Consider the following 22,550-nt stretch of genomic DNA (forward strand, 5'->3'; position numbering starts at 1 on the left):
ACTCAATTCATCTAGCATCTCTGCTATTACAAGACGCTATGAGTGGGTAATATCACTCCAGCAATATTTTACCAAGTGGTTGAACCTGACACCGCTTCGAATCGAGCATCTCACCGTGACATTAACCACTGAGAGATGACGGAAGCATGGCCAAGAACACTTTGGGAATTTATCCATAGACTTGCAGGAATGTCCACGAGTGCCACGAAATCAGAAATCTCTGATGTTTGCACAAGTGTTGAATCCCTCGCAGCGGAATGCTGAATCGACAGAAGATACACGGAGCCGAGATGATCAAGCATAATACATTCGACGCTTCAGCGCTCAAGCACATAAGAAGCCTTCGAATTGTACGCCCAATCAAAGAGTACACCTTCAATAATAACGCCTCTAGCTTCAGCACAATATCTCGACGTGACACACCGGTTCAACACCGACACGAACAAAGTATAGATGAATTACAATCGATAAGCCTTCATTATCCCATGATAAGACTTCTGAAGTAGATGCAACACCGTTCATCAATGGATGCTACAAACTCCTTCAACTCTGTAAGTGAATGAGGGATGCACTGGGGACTTGATTTTATTGGAAATATCAATTCAATATATTTCAAAAAATGTTATCCACATAAGAAGTCATTGCAACCTAATGTGATTCCATGAAACGTCGTCAAACGGAACCTCTCTACATCGAAAGCCCCTGCACGACTGGGGAACTTCCTCTCTTCACCAATCATATCCAGAATGAATATTGCTGCTGCTATCTACCGCGAAACAACATCGATTCCATGATGAATCCATTTCACAGTAAAGTCATAACAAGAGGATTTAGGTTGAAATCCTAATACACCTTCATCTTAGGAATGCTCAACTCACCAATTAGTTCGTGCATGCTCACTGGACGGGAGAGCAAAGACTATCATCTTCGGTCTCTGTATCAACTCCAATCATAGTATCGGCATCAGCATGTGGAGGAACTCTATTCATGGTCTCAGCATCAACAAGAATTTATGGAGAACTTCTAGTTGTAATCTCAACATCACTCTGGGCGCAACATCCGGCTTCATCAACTATCCATTCTCTATGGATCATACTTCTTCAATCCCTAATGATTCATATCAAGATGTGTAAACATGAAAACATGCTAACATGAGCGTCTTCCCAAAGCTTTCCCGGCAGACGGGCACAAAACCAAAATCTTCTACAAGATGTTCTCATCGCCTCTACAAGTGAGATACGACATGCTCCAGGCCATGGGTTTACAAAAACGTACCAATGGGTGAGGAATGGGATAATACTTCCTCAACTAAATATATTCTTCTATGTTTCTTCTACAACATACGAAAAGGGCGCATCAATCGGGCATACGAGCTGAAAGATATGGCCTTTACCGTCAGGTCTACGACATCTGAAAAATTTGTACGGGATTACAAATTACAAATGTGCACGCTTAGTTGGATGACCTCTGCAACTCCAAATTGAGTGATTATTTTCACATGTGATAACTCAGTCTCTTATCTTCAAAATTTGGGGTCAAGCATCGAATTTCGACGTCGTATGAGGTTCCTACAGCTTCCAGAGCATACAACATGCAAGCAGCAATTCTTAGACGGGATTCATAACCTCCACAGTCGATCGATTTCCACCAGGTCCTTCCGCTAAATCCTTCATCAAGGTACCTCCAACTTCGACCACCTAGGTCTTTACATCAATTTTTCTACCTGGGTCCTCTATCTAGGTCTCACCAGAAGAAGGGAAAACGAAAGTGAGAGACTTAACAAAATACTGGGGACTGGCGGTCTTATGGTCAAGACGATCGATTTCACAATCCAAAACCAATCAAGAAATCAAAACCAAAATAAAACCTCGCATCTCTCAGAAGTCCAAGGTTCAAGATATCATGGAAAGAAAACTAAATAAAGTCAGCAAAATAGAATTTCTGCTTTTCTGCATCCTCCAAGACTTGCAAAGCAGCTTTCTCCGCCTCCAGCTTCTTGGTCAGCTCAGCAGTTTCATCCATCTTCTTCAACACGGCATCACTGGTGGTGAAAGGAGTGTCACCTTCCACTGCTTTCCTGATAGCATCAATCTTTTGATGATGCCACTTCAGATTGAAGCCAAGTTCTTCAGCTTTCTTCAAGTTGTACTCCCAATCAAAGAGTACATCCCGGGTGACAGTATTTCTAGTTGTGATACGGATATCATTTATAACACGCAAGATGACTTCTACTTGCCTCGTCAAGAAATAGCTATGCTCTGGATCCTTGGTAACAACGATGTGCCCATACATCTTCCACGATTTCTTGTACATAGCAGCATATCCAATGGGAACGCTAAATCCACCAAGAAACCTATGATATGGGAGTATCTCACCAAATGGAGGAGTAAAAGAAGTCCCTCCGTTGGGATACTCATGCACCATTATCCGGTTCTCAGTCGCTGGAACATCATCAACAATCATAGGAACAACTTCGGTTGGAGCAGCTTCTTCCATTCTCGATTCGGATTCCACCATCTCACACACAATTGGAGTTTCGGTCACCTCCACGGCATCAACAACAAGTGTTACATGACCTTGAGGTACAGGGATGGAGGTCTCATGTTGGATCCATTATTCCTAACTTCAGCATTTGGCACCTAATGTGAAGATTACATGGGATTAGAATGATTCAAGCGTGGAAACCCAACACAACTATAAAATCCAGCATGTAAGTGAACTAACATCATCTAAGTTCTTTACTATTCATCTAAAACATGAGAAAATAGTGTAGAAGCCATGAAACACACGTTTTTCAGACAAGCTCATCTGAAGAGACTCTACACTGCCCTATATTAAACGACGAATTGGGAGCAATTTGTAAGGAATTTAAGGTTGGGTCATATACAATTCTCTTCATATTTATGTTGACTACAACATATAAAAATTTCATAGCAATCGGATGAACGAGCTAACAGATATGGCCAAAACATCGGACAACATGCAACCTGGAAAAATTCTGAAGGTCTCCTGGAAGTTCACTATTTCGCCTTTTTCAGGCTATAAAAATGCTCAAAATTCAAAAATCTTCTTTGATAAAGCTTGGAAATTTCCTGGTCTTGAAGATACATAAGCAGACCGCGAAAATGCGACTTCGGACGAGGATTCTACAGCGTTTCTAGTAAAATCTGAAGTTTGAAAATTTCTGGTGACGTATTTCGGCAAAGTTATCCATAAATTTACATGGATTCTCATTCATTCATTCACAAATCAACAATTTCATACTTCTATGAAGAAATTACAGGATATATACTTACTAAGGGAGTCTCTAAATTATTTGAAGGCTCGGCAATACCGGGATCTCCATTGGCAACGCCGTTATCTCCATTCGGTTCGGGATTTCGGGAATTCTCCATATTCCCATGTCCCAAAGAAGAGCACGCTTCATCAACATGCTGCTTATCTACAATGATTTCTTCCCGGATTCATCAACAACAATTATTATTATTTCATTCAAGGAGATGCGCACAAAAAATATACTTACATCGACTTCTTCAGCAGTGCTGGATTCCTGAATTTTGCCCGGGAACAAGTTGAAGACCGTCAATCGATGGAGCAAAAGTCTGAAAAGAAATAACAAACCTTGGTCTCGTGATCCTAATTGCACGGTCAAATTCATGACACAAGAAGCGCTAACAACTCACCAAAGAAACGGCTGGGGACTGCACGTCATTTGCTAACCTCTTGTAGTCCTTACTTCTGGGTTCTCTGCTCCCGTAGACTTTCTTCCATTTTCGTGGAGTCTACATTGATCCAGGATTTCACTATAAGATCATCCTGCGGTAAAGCTAATAAAATAACCAGAAGTACAATTCGGTATGAAGGATATCTCACCATCACTCAGAGGTCCCAGGAGTACCATTTCTTAAAGTTTCATCCGTAGAGATGTCATCCCTGGAAACATCGTCTTTCAAAGTGTCATCATGGGAATCAGTCATTCTTGCAAAGTGGCTGTGACAGATGCATAACATTCAGCGCATCATTCATACAAAGCGCAGGATTCAACAAAACAATGAATCATGGAATAGAGATGCTCACATCAGCGTCTGCAAAAATGGTAATCCCCAACTCTTACCTATTTTATGATTTCACTAGACTTTAGTGATGACACGAAACTTCGATACTTTCTCACTCCTTCAAACCTGCGAAGACGAGCAAAACTTATCATTCTAGAGTCAACACTGACTTTTCACAAAACTATGAATAGTACACATAACCTTTCATGTGAACATTCGCTGATTTTCTACATGTGTGCATACACTATAAAATCACCAAACTCATACATACATTATTTCATCACATATACAATTGTTTTCTTTCAGCAATTGCTCAAAAATCATAAATTGATTTTGATAAAACCGTGAACAACCCACGTAAATTTTACTGTGTGAACATCCACTAATTTTCCAAAATTGGACAAACGTCCATTATATAATTGTGAAAACTCAGACATTATTTCACCATGTATGATTCTCTACTTTCAACAAGTTTTTCAAAATCAAAACATTGATTTTACATAAAATATTTTTAACGTGAAACTAACGTAAATTTGAAAAAATATATTTTTCTCCCTTGTGCGGGCATCCGTCTTTGAAACAAGAGCATATTTTCAAAAATAAAAAATTTCATGAAAGCTCATAGACAAAATTTTATGTCATTAGACTCAGGTCTATTTTGTTTGTTTCTTAAACTAACGAACGAACGTCTGTTCCTAAAACAAGGATTTCCTTTTTTTGGCCGAGCCCATAAACGCTAGACTGACCAAAACTGGAATTTCAACAGACCAAATCATCGATGCTTCATCTCCGTACTCACGGAATCACACTCTATCATACCATCAGGGTCCTCACCCAAACATTTGCTCGTACATGACACCATTGGAGCAAATCGAGGATTCTGACGATACCTTTGTAGACCGAGTTCAACCACTGATCTTGTCGATTGAAAATCACTATTTAATGCTTACGGCGGAACATGACTTTTCCTCACTAAGCAGGGGACTTAATGTAGATGGTGGATTTTCAACAAAGGGCAAAAATCGTAAAATCATGAGGCATGTTTTTGACACGGCTTTCAGGCATGCAACGATTCATATTTTACGAAGCCATGATTAATATGTTTTCGAAAAGCCTCCACCAGCCGAGCATTCGATCCCTGGCATTTCGTCGTGACCTCTATGCAGAATAAAGTATTTGGGAGGTTCTCCGTAGATTGAGAGCTTAACGCCTTCAGGACGTCGGTGATACTCACTGTTCCCTGACTGCAGGAGAGAGACCCACCTCCACATAGAAGAATAGTTGGGCGGCGGATGCCTTCAGGACGTCGGTGACACTCACCGTTCCCTGATTATGTAGAGAGACTGTGCACAGATTCAGGAGGTTCTCCGTAGATTGAGAACACTAGCGCCTTCAGGTCGTAAACAACATCGTGACTCCCTGAATATGCACCATTCAGAATAGATGTGACGCTTTAACTGGCTAATATCTTTTCTCTAATAGGTTAATCCTGTCGTGACATTCACTACTGAATTCCCAGAATAATCTATTATTGCTCCTATTCCATGGTCGAATCCATGGCCTGATCCCATGGAATGGCAATAACAATTGCTCATATTCCATGGTCAAATCCACGGCCTGATACCATGGAATGGCAATAACAATTGCTCCTATTCCATCGTCGAATGCACGGCTTGATCTCATAGAATGGCAATAAAACAACTGTGCTATATCATTACTCCAATTTCATGATCGAATCCACTGATCTCATGAAATGGTAATAAATAATCTTAATTACTCCGATTATATGGTCGAATCCACGATCCCATAGGAAGGTAATGCTTGTTTTATTATTCTGAATTCGTAGTCGAATCCACAGCTGATCCTGCGAATTAATAATGAACAACTATTCATTTTTATTACTCAGTTTCATGGATTATTCTCCACTGAATTCATAGATTAGTAATAGATACTAAAAAACCGGGCATCTGGACCATCACTGAGTAAGCCCCACAAAAATGGTACGAGTGTACTCGACAATGATGCACGACTGAGCACCCGGATGCATGAACGAGTGTCCAAAAATATGAAATAATAAGGAATCCTTCGCAAAACAGGAGAAAACAATAAATATTAATAAAATAAGAAGAGGCGCCCAAGGCCGTTCCCACCGTCCGGCCGGCCGGCCGTGCCCTAGCCATGGTCGGTCCGTGCCTCTCCCATTATTTTCCTTATTTTTTGTTATTTCGTGAACTCACGAAAACTCCTTGGTTTTAGCAACTTTCCTTGTTTTTGCAAAACCCGTGAATTCTCCATAACTTCGTGGATTCACGAAATAATATTATAAAATAAGGAGAGGTGTGCAGGACCGGGAAACCCAGCCGGTCGGCCATGCCGAGCCGTGGTCGGTCCCACACTTCACAATCCTTAGCTTTCATAATTATTATTTCCTGATCTCACGAAACTCCTCTGTTTCAACAAAAACTCATGGATTCTCCATAACTTCAAGGATTCTCCATAACTTCAAGGATTCATGAAAACTAATAAAGTATGGAAAGGTGCGTGGGACCGAACAACCTAGCCGGCCGGCCATGCCCTAGTCATGGTCGGTCCCACATCTTTCAATCCCTAATCTTTCATAATTATTATTTTCCTTAATTCATGAAACTCCTGGGGTTTGAGCAAAATTCATGATTTCTCCATATTTTCTCGAATATTGCTCAAATCACGAAAAATCAAAAGCCAACATAGTCATACGACTGGCTAGACTCTCACGGAAATGTTAAATATTAAAACACTTTTATTTTAATATTCTCAAAATATTGATGAATTGAGCATACATGCTCATTCCAACAAAATCGAGAATTCTCAGTGAAGATGAAACTTTTCTGAAAATTCACTATGTTTCTCGAACGCGCATCAGAAAAATAGTGAAACTCTCAGTATGGAAACACGGACACCACGGAAACATTTGCAGGCCTTCATGACCGACCATAGTCATTTCTAGGTTTTTCACAAAGCCGGTCTCACAGTTTTTCGTAATTCTGACCTAATTTGCTCAATTGCTCATACTGGGCCCGAACTCTCTCCAACCAACTGGGGGATTCTCCAAATGACCAACAACTGGTCCCGTGACCACCAAGAGCCGGTCCCGTGCTCTCTTGGTCGGTCCTCATCTCTCATTCCTAGGTTTTATCACCTAATGCTAAATCCAGCAATATTTCAATAAATAATGAATCCTACATTTAATCATCCTTTTTTCACCAACTCTCAAACTGAGAACCATGGTGCGTGCTCACTCGAGCACTGGGCACCCATGGACGCTCATCATTCCATGTGGCCGGTCCCTCCTCACTCATGACCAATTTTCAGCAATTCACCAATTGATGAAGGATTAATAAAATTAGAGTTTCGAATAAACGCTCCACGAATCACCATTCTGAGCAAGTTCAAACACAAAATAATGTTGATTCAGCAATCAACATCCAATCTAATAACATTCGGTAATTCACCAATATTTTTGATTAATATTTTATTGGGTCACAGTACCAGTAAATAATTCGTCGAATTGAGCAATACTTGCTCAGTTGCTCGAATATTGATCCAACCATCAATGTTCAGTAATTCATCAGTAGTTTGTCGAATTGAACAACACTTGCTCAATTGCACGTCAAATTATCAATATTCAGTATTTTGTTGAATTGAGCAACATTTTCTCGGTTGCACGCCAAAATTATCAAATTCGTCGAATTGAGCAATACTTGCTCAATTGCTCGACAAACTCTCAATATTCAGCAATTCGTCGAGTTGAGCAATACTTGCTCAGTCGCTCTAGTCAGTAATTCATTGACATCTCAGAGAACTACATGTTCAATCCATGAATCACTGAGCATTCACTACTTATGCTCGATTCAACAAAACTAGACTCACAGTCTAAATCAGTCAACAACTGACTAACTAATACACGTATGCCTTGCAGACTCCACGATTCGTGAAATATCAATCACGTCACAAATGGGGGGATATCACTTAGGGTTTTGGTCTGGCGGTCTACGGCACGTGGATTCATCCACAATGAGAAATGTGCGTAAGTTGTGTAAACGGTTGAATGAGTTAGCAAAGTAGTGGGTGCACGATCAGTCAAGTCTCCGCACGACATGGAACTAACTTTACCACGATCTCCCATTTTCCCACTCTTTCACTCAAGAAACCGTCACACTTACAGGGATCAGTGGTACATCATTCTTGCAATATAAATAAGTCTAAATCGAGGACATCAGAATATCATCAATCATCGATTATCATCATTATCCGTCAAAAACTCGATATAAACTTATTCACAGAACTCAACTTCAGCAGTTCAGCAACATTGCAGAAACCTTCAACACACCCACAATCCTTGATCATCACTGATCCCACACAACTCTCAGCTTCCCTCCTACAGATCAACCCATCTCCCTTTTTTCGACCGAATTGACTCTGGAACGGCCATTGTCTTGGTTTAGGCCGGAGTCATACAGATTGATTTCCCGAATCTAAGCACCCCCTTTGCAGCGGTGCATCTGTGTGAGGTTTAGCAGTTCACTCGGTTGAGGAGTCTCGACAGCACGCTCGACTCTACACTTTCCTAGAAAACCAACAAAATGTTTTCCCCATCTACACTTGTATGTTGAATATGTTTACTTTATTGGGTTGGTTCTTCAAAAAACACTTCATGCTCACGAAAATCATGATCCTAAGGTGTTGGTTCATCATATAACTCCAATTATGAGTTGTTATCATTAACCGAAGATTGCAGATATGATTGTTGTTGTAGTTGAGATAAAGATTCAGCAGATGCAATTCTCTCCTCACAATCATCTTCCATTTTCACAAAAAAATATCCACCCAAAAATAATTTTCCCTCCTTCTACTCTCACCTCACTCACACAAATTCAAATAAAAATACACACTAATCTATCCCCCAAATATTTAAGATTCTACTAATTATTATTAACCACTAACGTTATTAGTGAGGGCTAGATTAGGAATTTAAAAAGTAATTACATAAGGGGTGACCCAGATTTGACATTAGGATCCCTATTTTGTCATGTAGCCATATCCTCTAATTAGTTTCCATATTAAATGTGTATTCATTATGCAAACCACCATAAAGGATACATAATACTTTATGTAGCCATATTTTGGTTTATGCATCAACTAATTTTCTGTTGTAACTAATGAAACGATATACTCCCTCCGTTTCGAGAAAAGTGATACTTTCATTTTAGGCACAATTCTCGAAAATTGAATGCATAGCCATTATGCAAACCACCACAAAGGATGCATAACACTTCATGCAACCATATTTTGGTGTATGGATCGACTAATTTTCCGTTTCAGAAAAAACTAATACTTTCACATTCCGTTTCAGGAAAAGTGATACTTTCTCCCCATTTCGGGAAAAGTGATACTTTCGCACCGTTTAGGGAAAAGTGATACTTTCGCTCTGTTTTGGGAAAAGTGATACTTTCGATCTGTTCCATAAAAAGTGATACTTTTTCTGGAACAAAGCGAAAGCATCACTTTTTCTGAAACGGGGCAAAAGTATCACTTTTTCTGAGACGAGGCGAAAGTATCACTTTTTGTGAAACGGGATGAAAGTATCACTTTTCTGAAACGGGGAGAAAGAATCATTTTTCTTGAAACAGAATGTGAAACTAGTCGCACACAAACCCCATCTTCAGATTCTTCTTTGGTCGGCCCTCCCACCGTGGCAACGGTTGTACTAGTAACAATACTCCTACATTCTTCATTGTAATTAGCAATACCCAAAATTCAGAACATCTTGTCTTGTCTTGATCCCTAGTTTCTGATAAATTTCGTATTCGACTCGTAAACCATGACAATCCCAACCAAATCATCGAGTCACATGATGCCCTCTCATGGTTTGATAACGAGTAACAATATCTTTGATCGTACCGGCAAGTATGTGACCGTAATGTGGTAAACCAGTTGCAAACAGTGGACCATCGTAGAACACGAATTCTGGTAGATTTTCTGTTCGTTTTAATTGATTTTGGAATGCTTCGATATCTGACCAGTACTTTAAGATGTTCTCTTCTTGTTTGGCAACGAGAAATCTTCTCCTTCCTTCACATCTTCCATGGTTGATTGAAACTAGACCTGAAGAGGAGTAATGGACAACTGAATATTAGAAGAATCTGCAGAGATTTGAAGAGAAAACGAGATTCTAAAGAAGAATAATACAAACAGAAGATTGTTTAGCAAGAAAGGTAAGAAGATGTCTGAAACACGACTCAATGGCCTGTATATATATAGGCACCAGGACTTCTAAAATACAGCTAGAATCTAAAAAAAGAAGAACCTTGTTTTAGGGCATACGTGAATCTATTAGGGCATACAAATATAATACCATCTAGGGGGGCCTTATAAGGGGTAACTCTTGGGTAGGTCAATTACCTATATACCCTCTAACCGTTTTAATTACTAATCTTCCCTCACCCCTAATATAAAAACCTAAAATCAGTTTTAAGAAAATCAAAACATCAGTTTCTATTTCTTCATCTTCTCCTCTAACCGAACCTTCATCTCCCTCGCGAGAATTTTTTTTTCATCGCCGTGATTAATCGACGATTTGCAAAAATTTGATCGACGATTAAACTAGACTACATAATGGTTCGAACAAAGGAAAATGCAACTGGGAGGCATTCTAAATCGTCTTTAAATCCCTCAATTGAGCAAGAAGAAGCCATTGAAGAAGAAGAAGAATATGAACCCACTGAAAGAACTGAAATTCGACCACCAAATCAACCAATCGAAGCACCAACTTCTCAAATGAGGATTAGAAGGTAAGTTCCAAAACCCAATCTTTTATTTGCTGTTTTTAATCGATTCAGTGGGGAAAATTCAAAAAAAAAAAAAAGGGTTTTCGTCGGTAGCAGTGTCATGTTCGGCGCATATTTTTGTTGTTTTTTGTGCCGAACTATTCTTCAAAATTGCAGCATGAAAGTGTAGAAGAACAGTTCGGCGTGAAATAGAATAGGAAATATACGCTGAATCTATTATATCGTAGGAGTACACACAAGGTTCGGCTAATTCGATAGTTTTAAATTTGAGCCGAACCCTGTTCGTCTAGTTTGCATTGAGCATAGATGTAGGTTCGGCTTGTATTACATTTATCGGGTTAGCCGAACCTTATAGTTAGTGGGTTAGGCTTGTTTGGATTATTGCGTAATAAGCCGAACATTTACCGGTTTGACAATCTGTTTGATTGGGTTTCTTACACAATCCTAGACTTGAATTGTAATAGAAAGTTTTAAAATTGTTTTAGGAATAATGAAGCTAAAAAGAGGAGGAGGATAGAGGTTACACCTTCTACTTCCAAAACACCCGTTCCTCGAGGAGGAGGTAGCAAAAAATTGGGAGCTGAAGTTAGAGGAGTTGACAAAGCCGCAGCATTAGTAATTCGTGAACCACTTCCAGAGATACGAAGAGAAGAACAAGAAGTTGATGGTGGTCATGTTAATGAAGAACCTCAACATCAACCGAAAGAGAAGCATGTTGCTGAACGCCGGGTTAAAGGTTTGCACATTCCTGATGAGTATAACATAATCAAAGCTCGAGATGATGGTTTGCCCCATGGACTTCCGGAATATTGAAGAAGGGTGTTGATCGCTTACGCAGAATCTTGGGCAAAGAGAATATATGAGACTCCCAATCACAATGATGCAGTCCGGGTGTTGAGACACCAAAGGGCGGAGGAATGGAAGTTGTCTAAAGAGGTTCCCGAGGTAATTGCTTAGTCCAATCCTATGATCTATGGCATGTCATTCAATATGGACATAAGTAATATGATAGTGTGACGTCCTTCGCTTTCTCCGATAGATTTTGTCCAGAGACTTATACGTTTCATATACCCTTTGGGGAGATGACAATCACTCCTGATGAAGCAAACAAGATTACAGGACTTAAAGTGCGGGGTACAAGCGTGAATGATGACTATTATGATATGAGTTGGGAGGAGCTATATAATTTGTACAGGGAATGTCTTGGTTGGGATAATTATAAGACCGAACTCGAGTTTTGTCGTTCCGTTAAAGATGTAAATTCTGTTCACTTTGAAGGTGGTTCAAATAAGAATCTCAAGAAGGTGAAGCTTACTAATTTGAAAAAGGAATTTGAGAATACAGACGAGAAAGAAAAGAATGGGCAGTTGGTAATGGACGAGATCAAAGTGAAGCAAACCGCAACCGCCTATTTGCTTTATACTCTTGGCAGAGATGTCTTCCCAGACCTATCTGGAAACAAGGTGAATGCCAATTATCTAATATTGGTAAAGGATCTTGAAACCATTAACAAATACGCTTGTGGTACCGCCACTCTAGCTTACCTTCTCGATCAAATTGCAACCTCCTCTAGGTTGACAAGTACAAACATTGGAGGGAACTTCACTTTGTTTCAGGTAATTCTCGACTAAATTCCATTATTTATTCAACAATGGAACTGTTTCTTTATTCAGTGTATGGTTCGGCACATATGGGATAGCCATTATAAGCTGAACCTTACCAAAAAATTTAGGTTCGGCTAGTTTGGGAAATAAATATCAAGCTGAACTTTGAGTTATTTTCGTTCGGCTTATATTTAAATTACAATACGAGCCGAACCTTACAATGTATGTTATAGAATTAAATGTTTGCATATCATTTCTTATGAACTTTTTTATTTTAATTTTGGATGTAGGTATGGGTATATGACAATTTCTCGACTTTGAAGTTGTGCAAAACACTTGAAAAGGATGTCGATTGGGTTGATACACTTCCAATAGTGGCAGGTACAAGTTTGAGGAGGAGATGGCAAGGAATAAAGAGCAGTTGGTGGAAAACTTGAGAGAGAGGTTAGACTCTTTGGAGATCAAATATGTCGATTTTGATCTATGCCAAGCCGGTGGAAATTGAACGTGATGAAGTTTCTGATGGCATCATCCCGGTGGGTATGTACTATGGACCATTGTTTTATCCCGGTGGTTGTGTAATTTTTGATCCTCGGCGAGTACTACGTCAAAGAGGAGCTGTCCAAAAGGTCCCATTGTTTGAAGATAAATTCACGTTGATGCCAAAGAGTTATAATGGAACTAAAAGCACCACTTCTTCATGGACTCCAAAGTATGATCCCGAGCCGAGCAAAGAGCATTGGAAGAATTTAGATACCAACATATTAAATATGAATTTGATAGCAACCGTGCCTGATGATCCCCGTGAAGCTGATCCGGGCAACATGGATTGGTACAACCAAATTTCTCATCCTTTTATTATCAATAAGGAAAGTCATAAGATGGTTGATAAATCGAAGGGAAGCAAAAGGCGACCATCTCCAAAAATCCCACTTATGAAGAACTATTAAAGGCTTACAAAACAATGGTAATAATTCATTATTCTTTACTATTGAATTTGTTATAACATAATTACGATATTATATAAGTTACTCATAATTAGAAGTTGTTGACAAATGAAATTAGGTTGCGGCGGATAAGGGGATGGTGAAGAAAATGAAGAAGAAAGCTAGTTGCAAAGAAGTCTTGACGGTTCAAGAACAACATCATTTCATCGACGAGTGGAATGCTATTATAACCCAAGGAAGAGGACCCCAGGTACCATCCAAAAGGACGAAGAAGAAGAGGGATCGAGCAGCTGGCGAAGGCACAAGCGGAGGTAGTAGCAGCGAACCAACTGGTGATGACAGCACGGCGGAAGATGAACGTGGAGGTCCCAGAACAAGAGGCCGTGGAAGTGGTCATGGAAAGGGCCGTGGTTATTGAACTTTTATGTTTTCTATGTTTGCTTAAGTACAATTTTGTCTTGGATATTTTAACTTTGTTATCGACAACTCCACTTTGTTGGTATTTTCTAGTTTATTTTGTGTTATCGACAATTTCAATTTCGATCCTATTAATCGTGTTATAGATAGTTTCAGTATTCACAAGTTCAGTGTCAGGATGTAACTATAAATACAAGCCGAACCTGACAAAAATTATAGCCGTTACTTACCAAGGTTCGGCTTATGTTCAAAACGTAATACTAGTCGAACCCTGAAAATATTTCACATATTCCTAGGAAAGGCTCTTTTTTTTTTTGAAAAATATAGCCATTGAAAAACTGTATTCTTTATATATCTACATGTTGTTTCATATTCTAAAGCACATATGATCAGAAAATGGCATCCCCAACTCCTAAGTTTACTCTAGAAGAATATTTGTCTCTTTTCACTAATTACGTAGCATACTATCCAAAGAAGGGTGAAGAACGACGAGTGAACGGTTTTATGAGTATGTACTACTTGGTTAGAATTCATGAAGCTTTCTGCACGGAAACAGGTAATCCTCATAACCGGAATAGGGCGTCTTTGTTTTGCCGAATTCAAACTGTAAAAAAAAAGTCGGAGATTTTATAGCTTTAGTTCGGATAGTTAGCCGATATCGACTCAAGGATGAAACAGACTCTGAGATTGTAGTGTGAGCTCTATAGGAATGGTGAAGATGAAAAGGAAAGAATTTCAAGTACGAAGATCAGTACAACATCTTTAGGAGGTTTCTCATTACCCGTTTGGGATATTAGGATATTTATTGCAAGGCTGCTATGTTGAAGCTGGTATGTAACAAGGATATAATCAACAACTTCTTTGAATGAAAAAACTCTATTTTGAACGATAGTTGGGTGAAATTTCAGTACCAGGTTCGGCTCATTTTAAAACCAAGATTATAAGCCGAACCTGGCAAAAGACTCTGAAATTTTATTTTGCCAGGTTCGGCTCATATTAAACCAAGGTTATAAGCCGAACCTGGCAAAAAACCCTGGATTTTTTTAATTTTCCAGGTTCAGCACATATAAAACCCAGATTATAAGCCGAACCTGTCAACTCCTCTGATTTCGGATGGTATATTGTTAGCGGAACCATATCTTGTGTTATTGGTTACTAACATTGTAAAAAACGATACATTTCATTACAAAAAGTAAACCATTCAAATATTTTGTTTTGAGGGTAATTGCAATTCTAATGTTGTATCATCCTCATCATACACTAAAACCAAAAGACAAAAGATAGATTGAATACGCTATTAAATACAAAGAACATTTTTTTATGGAGATCCTAAACGAATCGCATCCTCTTCACTAACATCTGTCTTATCATCTTCACTAACCTATTTTTCGTCATCTTCATCACTTGAAAACTCAATTACTTGTCCACTTGGGGGATGCACATTCAAAGAATTCCAAGGATCCATTTCCGTCGTATAATTTGCACACCAATCCATCGAATAATTATTTTCAAATCTAGGCCAAAAGGATGCACTCATCAAGGGTGGTAACGGGCAACCGGGTTTAAGTTTGAGGCCGAACACTTTATGAAACGTACAAAGAAAGTTGAAAGCATCCGGAAATACCTTATTAATAGCATACATCGACGATGAATCTTGATCGGATACGAACACTTTCGGAAGAGCACCCTCCAGGAAGATTAACTTCAATTGTTCTAACGCCCAAACATAACTCTCTTTCTTCTCGTTTTTAATGAAACAAAAAGCCACGGTGAACGGTGCCTTTGTCGATGTATGCCCAATAATGTTTATCAATGGCATCTCATATTTGTTGGTTTTGTACATGCAATCCAATATAATAACTTGTGGGAAGCAGAGAGCCAATTGGACGCATTCCGATTGGGCAAGAAAAAGGTGTGTCACTTGACCAAATTCATCCTACTTCTTTTGGCAAGCGTAGTTATGCTTCACCCCTAACCACATCACTTGTTGCATCACCATCCTACCTTGAAAATTGAGTCTTCTAATCTTATTTCTTGCGTTGTAGATAGTTTGCATAGTCGACTTGTTATTATTGTCGTCCTCCTTCAATTTACTAAGAATCCTAGATGGTGTCATACGTGCTCGTGTCAATTTATCCACTTCTAGCATTTCGTTGGGTTTGAGTCGCGCTACTTTCGCATGTCCATGAAAGTCACGTGGACGTGCGTGGTTATGACGACAATCCATATCTTTATTCATAACCCAATATTCATCATCTTTGTTCAAGGACTTATTCTTGTTCTTGACGTTGAAAACGATCTTGAAAGGGAAATTTCGTTTCTTCGTCTTTGTCCTATTCTTTCTCCCGGTCTCTCCAACATATACAAAACCCTTTTTAGTCTTGCTATCGCCGGTTCCACTTCCCTCACAAACCAATTCAAACCGATCCCCTTGGATTTGTCTTCCTTTAACTAGTACGCAATTTTATCTTCATCGCGTGTTCCTCAGCCCAAGCCAGTACTTCGGGTTTAGTTTTCCATCTCTACGTTCATTCAAACACAAATAATTAGTAAGCAAAACTTCGGAATATTCCGACAACATTAAGGTAAACAACAATTTCTTACATACCAAATCATTTTGAAAGTGATCCTTAGTATCTTCGTGAATTATGTCTACAGGATCAGGTTGATTTTCCATCGGTACAGTTCCATCAAGCACGATCTACAAAAAATAACACAAGGTAAGATAATACAATGCAAAATTCATGGTCAGGTTCAGCTAGTACGATAATCTAAATACGTGCCGAACAAAACACATTTACAAAGTTCGGCTGGTACAATAATCTAAAAACGTGTCGAACCTATCCCACTCACTAAGTTCGGCTGGTGCGATATTCATTATATATGCCGAACCTATTCAAATTTTTAAACGCAAGAATTCCAGTGTATGGTTCGGCGTATTGTAACTATTCAAAACAAGCCGAACTAAGGTCTTCAAACTAGGTTCGTCTCATAATCATAACAATTTCAGCTAGCCGAACTGTTCATCCAGACTCACCGAACCTTAGTGAAAAAACCCAAACTTTTGATGATTTTAAGCTACAAAAGTGAGATTGTTTAAGATAGAAGTGTACTTGTGTATTAGAAGCATTGGGTTCCTCATATAAGTATTCATCATCTAGATTTGGCTCATAAAAATCATCATCTTGAGTTTGTGTAAAATCATTCTCATAATCTAAGAAATCAGCCATTTAGGAATCATTGTTGTAGTTGATGTGTATTTTCCTAAGTTTTTTTTTTTTTGGTGAAGATTGACCCTAGAGGTGGCAACGGGCCGGGTTAGGGCTGACCCGTCGCGGGTTGGGAGTGCGTAACCCTAGCCCGGACCGTTTTACTCCACGGGTTAAGGTATGCCAACCCTAACCTAGACGGGTCAGCTCTGCGGGTTGGCGAGTTGGCTCTGCTTGTATAGTTGGAATTAAATTAGTGAACAAATCTAGTTCCAAAAAGTAAAAGGGGTTGGAGAGAATCGATCCCTGAACCATAAGTTCATAACATAATGACAGTACCACCACACTGTTTTGGTCTGTCGTGCTATTAACCTTACACAGCTACTATTATATGATGAATATCAATTATCATTAGAAATAAATATACGAAGCTGCGAACAGAGCGTCTTCACTTCAGATCTCTTATTTTACTCATCTAATCACCGCCATCCACCTCTCTGTCCTCTTCATCTCTCAAATTTATGTACGAGCAATTTGCATCTCTGTCCTCTTCATCTTTCAAGTCTTTATTTCTTATGCTAAGATTAATTTTTATTTTTAGTAAATCTGATTGATTGATTAATTGATTAATCTCTAAAATTTGATCTTTCTGTTCATATTTTGACATGGGTATTCATAATATTTGAAGACGACGAAGTAATTGATGAATCATACTAGCAAGAAAATGATCATGGATTGGTAATTTGTTTTAGTATGTCATTTTTTTTCTTTGTGTGGATGTTAAATAATTATTAAGAGTTTGAAGAGTTTAAGAAGATAATGAGTTGATGACTGATAATATGGTGTGAATCAACAAGAAAATAAGATGATCTGAAAATTGCAGAATTGAAACCCTGGATTTTTCTAAATTGTTTTTTTTTTATTCTGTTGATTTCTTGTTATTAATCATAACATTTATGTTTCCTGATTCTACTATTTTAGGTCTCTAATGGGTTTATATAAGATTTTGATTCAATTCTATTTTTGATATATGAATTTGGGTTTTCATTAGATTACATTACATTGTATGAGACATGATAATATTGATGATTCCAAGTGACACAGGAAATCAGTTGTAAAATTCACAATACAGAGGGATTTGGCGGGTTCTGCGGGCCAACCCCCGGTTAGGCTGGTCAACCCGTTTGACCCGCGGGTCCTAAAAGATGAACCCTATCTCGGACCTATTAACAACCGAGCCGGGTTAGGGTCGGGTTTAGGCGGGTCGGTTAGGGTTGACCCGCGGTCTTTGATCCTAATTGCCAGGTCTAAATTGATCCTCCTCATCCATTGAATCAAAATACAAGCTTTTTTCTCACTTTCCCCTTCCCCTCCAAAAAAAAACCTAACTTTTTTTTTCTTCCTCAAAAGTTTTCATCTACTCAGACATATATAACTAAATTATCTTAATCACTAATCATTACTCACTAATCAGAATTATTATAACTAACCATTTATTAACACTAATCCTAAAAAGGTAGATTTGTCATTACAAAAAATATTTGGCTAAGGGTTATTGAATTTGATATTTACATCCCTATTTCGTCTTCATTCAGTATACCCTAAAACATTTATGTATGCCCTAAAACAGGGTTCAAAAAGAAACCTTTTTCAGTTTGTATTTTGGGCTCTTGAACCGAACTTTTATGTTGATGGGAAAAAGGCCCAGTTTAGTTTTTGAATTCCTGAAGAAAAAAAAAGTGAAAGGGAGCGCCATTTTGTTTCCTGGGAACCGGTATTCTCTTTCTATATACAGAGTGCTGCTTAAAACTCTTTTAAAAAGCTAAAATTGAGAAAAGGGGAGAAAGGAGGAAGCTATAAAAGATACTTGATACTGATCATATCTCTGAAAAATGAAGCTCAATAAATTAGAAATTATCATTCATTCAGACGCCCAAAAAATTGGAGGAAGCTTGTTTGAATTCTGCAAGAAAGAAAATAATGGAGAGGGGGTGGAAGTGGGTAATGGTGCCTCTTATCTTCAAACTTTTAGAAATCAAAATTTACAGAAGGGAGAGCTCTCCAGCAGGAACGGTTCTCTTGACAAGTTTAGCCCAAGCTTCATTGGTCTCAGTTATGACCTTCAGAGCATAATCCTAAACCATCAAATTACAAAGGATTAGGGACGAAAATTATAATGCAGCTGAAAAGGAATCATAGAGTAAATTAGTGGGAAGAAAAATCCTAGGTTTTGGTTTTGAAGCATATTTAGATTACTGGTTTATAACAGATGTATGTAAAGTTTATCTTCTTCTTTTCAGCTAATGTAAATATCCAACACGGGCTAATGCAAAAGGGATGGTAAGCAAGTTGTTATGTCTAGTCTGTGTTGGATATTTACTTGCAACTTTTGTGATGCAAAAGGAATGATAAGCAGGTGGATTTCTATTCAAGTAATAGCTTAAGTATCTTAGCCAACTATAACATCATAATTTTAGAACTCTAGTAGATTAAATATAGCAGTTACCTTGTTGGCTGCTTTGTTCCCAAGTCCAAACTTATTGGCAGGCTTTCCATCTGGGATCTTGTAGTCTCTGAACCAATCTCTTATAGCAGTTAGAGTGCCCTGTAAATTATACCAAATTAAATGAATCTCTTGTTGTCCTCATGCTAAAACCTTGTGGCTTGGAGTTAATATTAATGTCGGTAATGTTCTTAATATGCATGGAGATTCGTTACACTGGATAATAACTTGGTTTGATGCAGGTCACTCTCAGGGTAATGTATCTCAATCTGATAGAGAATATAAATTACACTTGCTTATGATTATTTTATGGTCTATCTGGAAGGATAGGTGTGCTGCTCTTTTTCAGAATGCTAAGCCAAATAGATTGTTATCCTTGAGTACTATTTCAACTCTGGTGGAGAACTGCAAGACTAAGACGAATAATAATGACATTACTGGTGTTAGTTTACAAGTACAGGCTCACAAATGGGATCCTCCAGATAGTGATTATGTAAAAATTAATGTTGATGCATCTTTTGATAAGTTATCTTATACAGGAGGAACTGGACTGATAGTGAGAACTTCTGCAGGTCAATGCCTTGGAGCAAAAGGGTGCTTCTTCGATGGAGGAATGATAGAAGATCAGGAAGTGGAGCAGCTGGAATGTTTGGCCATGAAGCAGGCAGTAGATTGGGCAATTGCTGGAGGCTACTCTAAAGTTATATTTGAGTCTGATAATGGAGTAGTAGTGAGGTCAATAAATGACCAAAATTCTTATGTTCATTGGAGGAATCAAGGAACTATCCTTGACATTAAGTTTCTTTTACAAAACTATGGTTTTAATTCCTGTAAGTCAGTAGTTAAAAACTTTTTAGCAGATAAAGCAGCTAAAAAAGCCAGAGTTAATAGGCTAGATTTTGATTATGCTGATAATCTCCCACAAGACATCTTAGCTTGGGCAAGGGAAGATTTCACTCTCTGTAACAACCATATTTAATCAATGCATAACTATTTTGGATCAAAAAATAAATGACTCGGTAGACTGTTTCATAGTAAGTGCACATTACTGGTACTTCATCTTCTGAAAGCGGATTATATAATTCAGCAGACATCAAACCAAGACTATCATTCTTTTAAGTTTTAAGTCTCTCACCAAATCCGCCAAATGACCAAGAAAGATGTGAAATAGTATCTCTTTTACAATATTACCACTCATTTTCTTTGTCCTGATAATCAGTATTCAAGTGCTCAACACATAAAAAGATGAAAGTTAGATTTTAACTTAAGTCGAAACGGTAGTCTAGTGTTTGGCCTAGATCTTTTTATCACATTTCTAGTTTCTATCATAAACTTCAAATTTAAGTTAGCATGTAAAATTCAGAAATTTGACCAAAGATATTCTAGCATGCATAGAAAACCCCATTTTAAAAAGTATGAGCAAGAAAATTACCGGGAAATGTTTCTCAACATCACTAACATCATTGACGAGTGAAGCTCTTGGGTCATCCAACGAAATAGCAACAATTTTCCAGTCAAGTTCTCCCTCGTCGATCATAGCCAGAGCACCTAAAGGCTTGACTTTAAGAATCTCGCCAATTTTTCCTTGCCTATCCCCAATTTCAACAACTTCAACTGCAAATTAGAGGACATGTCAAACAGATGTTTCGCAAGACGCTCCAAATATTCACATGTGCGAAACTTTTTGTTAATATTAAGCTCGAGCTAACAAAGTAAACCAAAGATGTTGCAGTAGCATACCTGGATCATTATCTCCAAATGCCCCGTCAACTTCTGAATTAGCTACTGTTGGGTCCTCCCAAGTCTGTGGGAGCAATCCATAGTTCCAATTGATGTTGAAGCTGAAAGTAAAAACATTGGATTATTGCCTCTGAATATCATTTTTAGATAAAGCATAATACTAGCGAAAGAAAATTATGCATTTGTGCAACTCATAATTCACGAAATGCCTGAATCAAATGGCCTTGAAGAATGTTTTCAGCGCCTGCTGGAAATAGACACCAATCCTCAACTTGTCAACTTAGAAAGCAATAACTCTAGAACTGTAACAAGTGACTATGCAAAAACAAAAAGTGAATCTTACGGGTAGAATCTAAGTTTCCCCTTCTTGGTATCCTGTTTAATGGGAGTGTATGGCTCATCAGTCGCAACTTCCATCTTTGCACTAGTCTCTTTTGGTATTTCCACGATGGAATTGAACACTCCATCACCCAATTGCAATGGTACATCATGCCAAGGTGAAAGCTGCACATCAATTTCTCAAATAATTAAATCAAAACCCTAAATCATTTAATCTCCAAAACACAATGCACCATTGCACTGAAATGCGAAAGAAAAAAAATCAACAAAACCCCACAAATTTAAATGAATGCTAACCAATAAAAAACAAACCTTTTTGCCAGAATTATCTTGGAAGAAGACTCTGTAATCTAGGGTTTCAGGTTGACCTTCTGGTTTGATCTGGATTTCAGGTTTGTAAACAGATTTGCAAGTAAAGGCTCTTTTGGATGAAGCTCTTCTACTGAAATTGATATTTTGATGTTTAATAGGTAAGATGAAAGAGGATCGTCTTAGAAAAAAAGCACTGTGAGTGTTGCATTCATGCAACATACTAGTAGCTATAACTCTAGCAGTAGCCATTTTGATTGATATTCTAGAAAATACCCAAAATCCAAAACCTGATCTTCCTAAGTCTGCTTCTGCTCTAACTTCAGACTGTTGGGAGTGTACAGAATGTTTTCTGTCAGTCACGCGAAAGTTTTTGGGATACCAAAAGTGAACGAGGACAGGAAGTGAAAAATTGGCTGATTTCTGTGCTTTTTGGTTGATTTTATTACAGCCGCTGTGTCTGTTCTCTGTTTCGAATTCGTTTTTTTTATTTTGTGGTTTTCTGCACTGGTAAGAACTGCAAAATACTGAAAAGTGGGATGCCGAACGGTTGAGGGGAAAATGAAGAACAGGAAACAAGATTTTTCCGTCATTTCGAAC

At 38.4% G+C, this 22,550-nt stretch overlaps 2 protein-coding genes across 3 annotated transcripts; one reads left to right on the plus strand and one right to left on the minus strand.

The window, feature by feature from the left end:
• The first annotated feature begins 17,535 nt into the window (after positions 1–17,535).
• LOC113302065 lies at positions 17,536–20,526 on the plus strand. Of its 2 annotated transcripts, none has more exons than XR_003336632.1 (2): positions 17,536–17,797; positions 20,135–20,526. XR_003336632.1 is itself a non-coding variant. In XM_026550909.1 (2 exons), exons 1-2 carry the CDS (start codon positions 19,759–19,761, stop codon positions 20,177–20,179), a joined length of 342 nt encoding a protein of 113 aa, XP_026406694.1. In that variant the 5' UTR covers positions 19,673–19,758; the 3' UTR covers positions 20,180–20,526. The 2 variants fall into 2 exon arrangements, 1 of the variants encoding a protein (XP_026406694.1); XM_026550909.1 differs by lacking the exon at positions 17,536–17,797 and adding an exon at positions 19,673–20,055.
• LOC113302064 (soluble inorganic pyrophosphatase 6, chloroplastic-like) lies at positions 18,940–22,477 on the minus strand. Its single transcript, XM_026550908.1, has 6 exons — positions 21,954–22,477; positions 21,646–21,806; positions 21,303–21,403; positions 20,995–21,176; positions 19,566–19,664; positions 18,940–19,194 (listed from the first exon to the last, which is right to left on the minus strand). The coding sequence occupies exons 1-6, from the start codon at positions 22,200–22,202 to the stop codon at positions 19,102–19,104; spliced, it is 885 nt and encodes a 294-aa protein (XP_026406693.1). The 5' UTR covers positions 22,203–22,477; the 3' UTR covers positions 18,940–19,101.
• Between the last annotated feature and the right edge of the window lie 73 nt (positions 22,478–22,550).

Source organism: Papaver somniferum, chromosome 8 (assembly GCF_003573695.1).
Source record: "Papaver somniferum cultivar HN1 chromosome 8, ASM357369v1, whole genome shotgun sequence".
NCBI classification, from domain to species: Eukaryota; Viridiplantae; Streptophyta; class Magnoliopsida; order Ranunculales; family Papaveraceae; genus Papaver; species Papaver somniferum.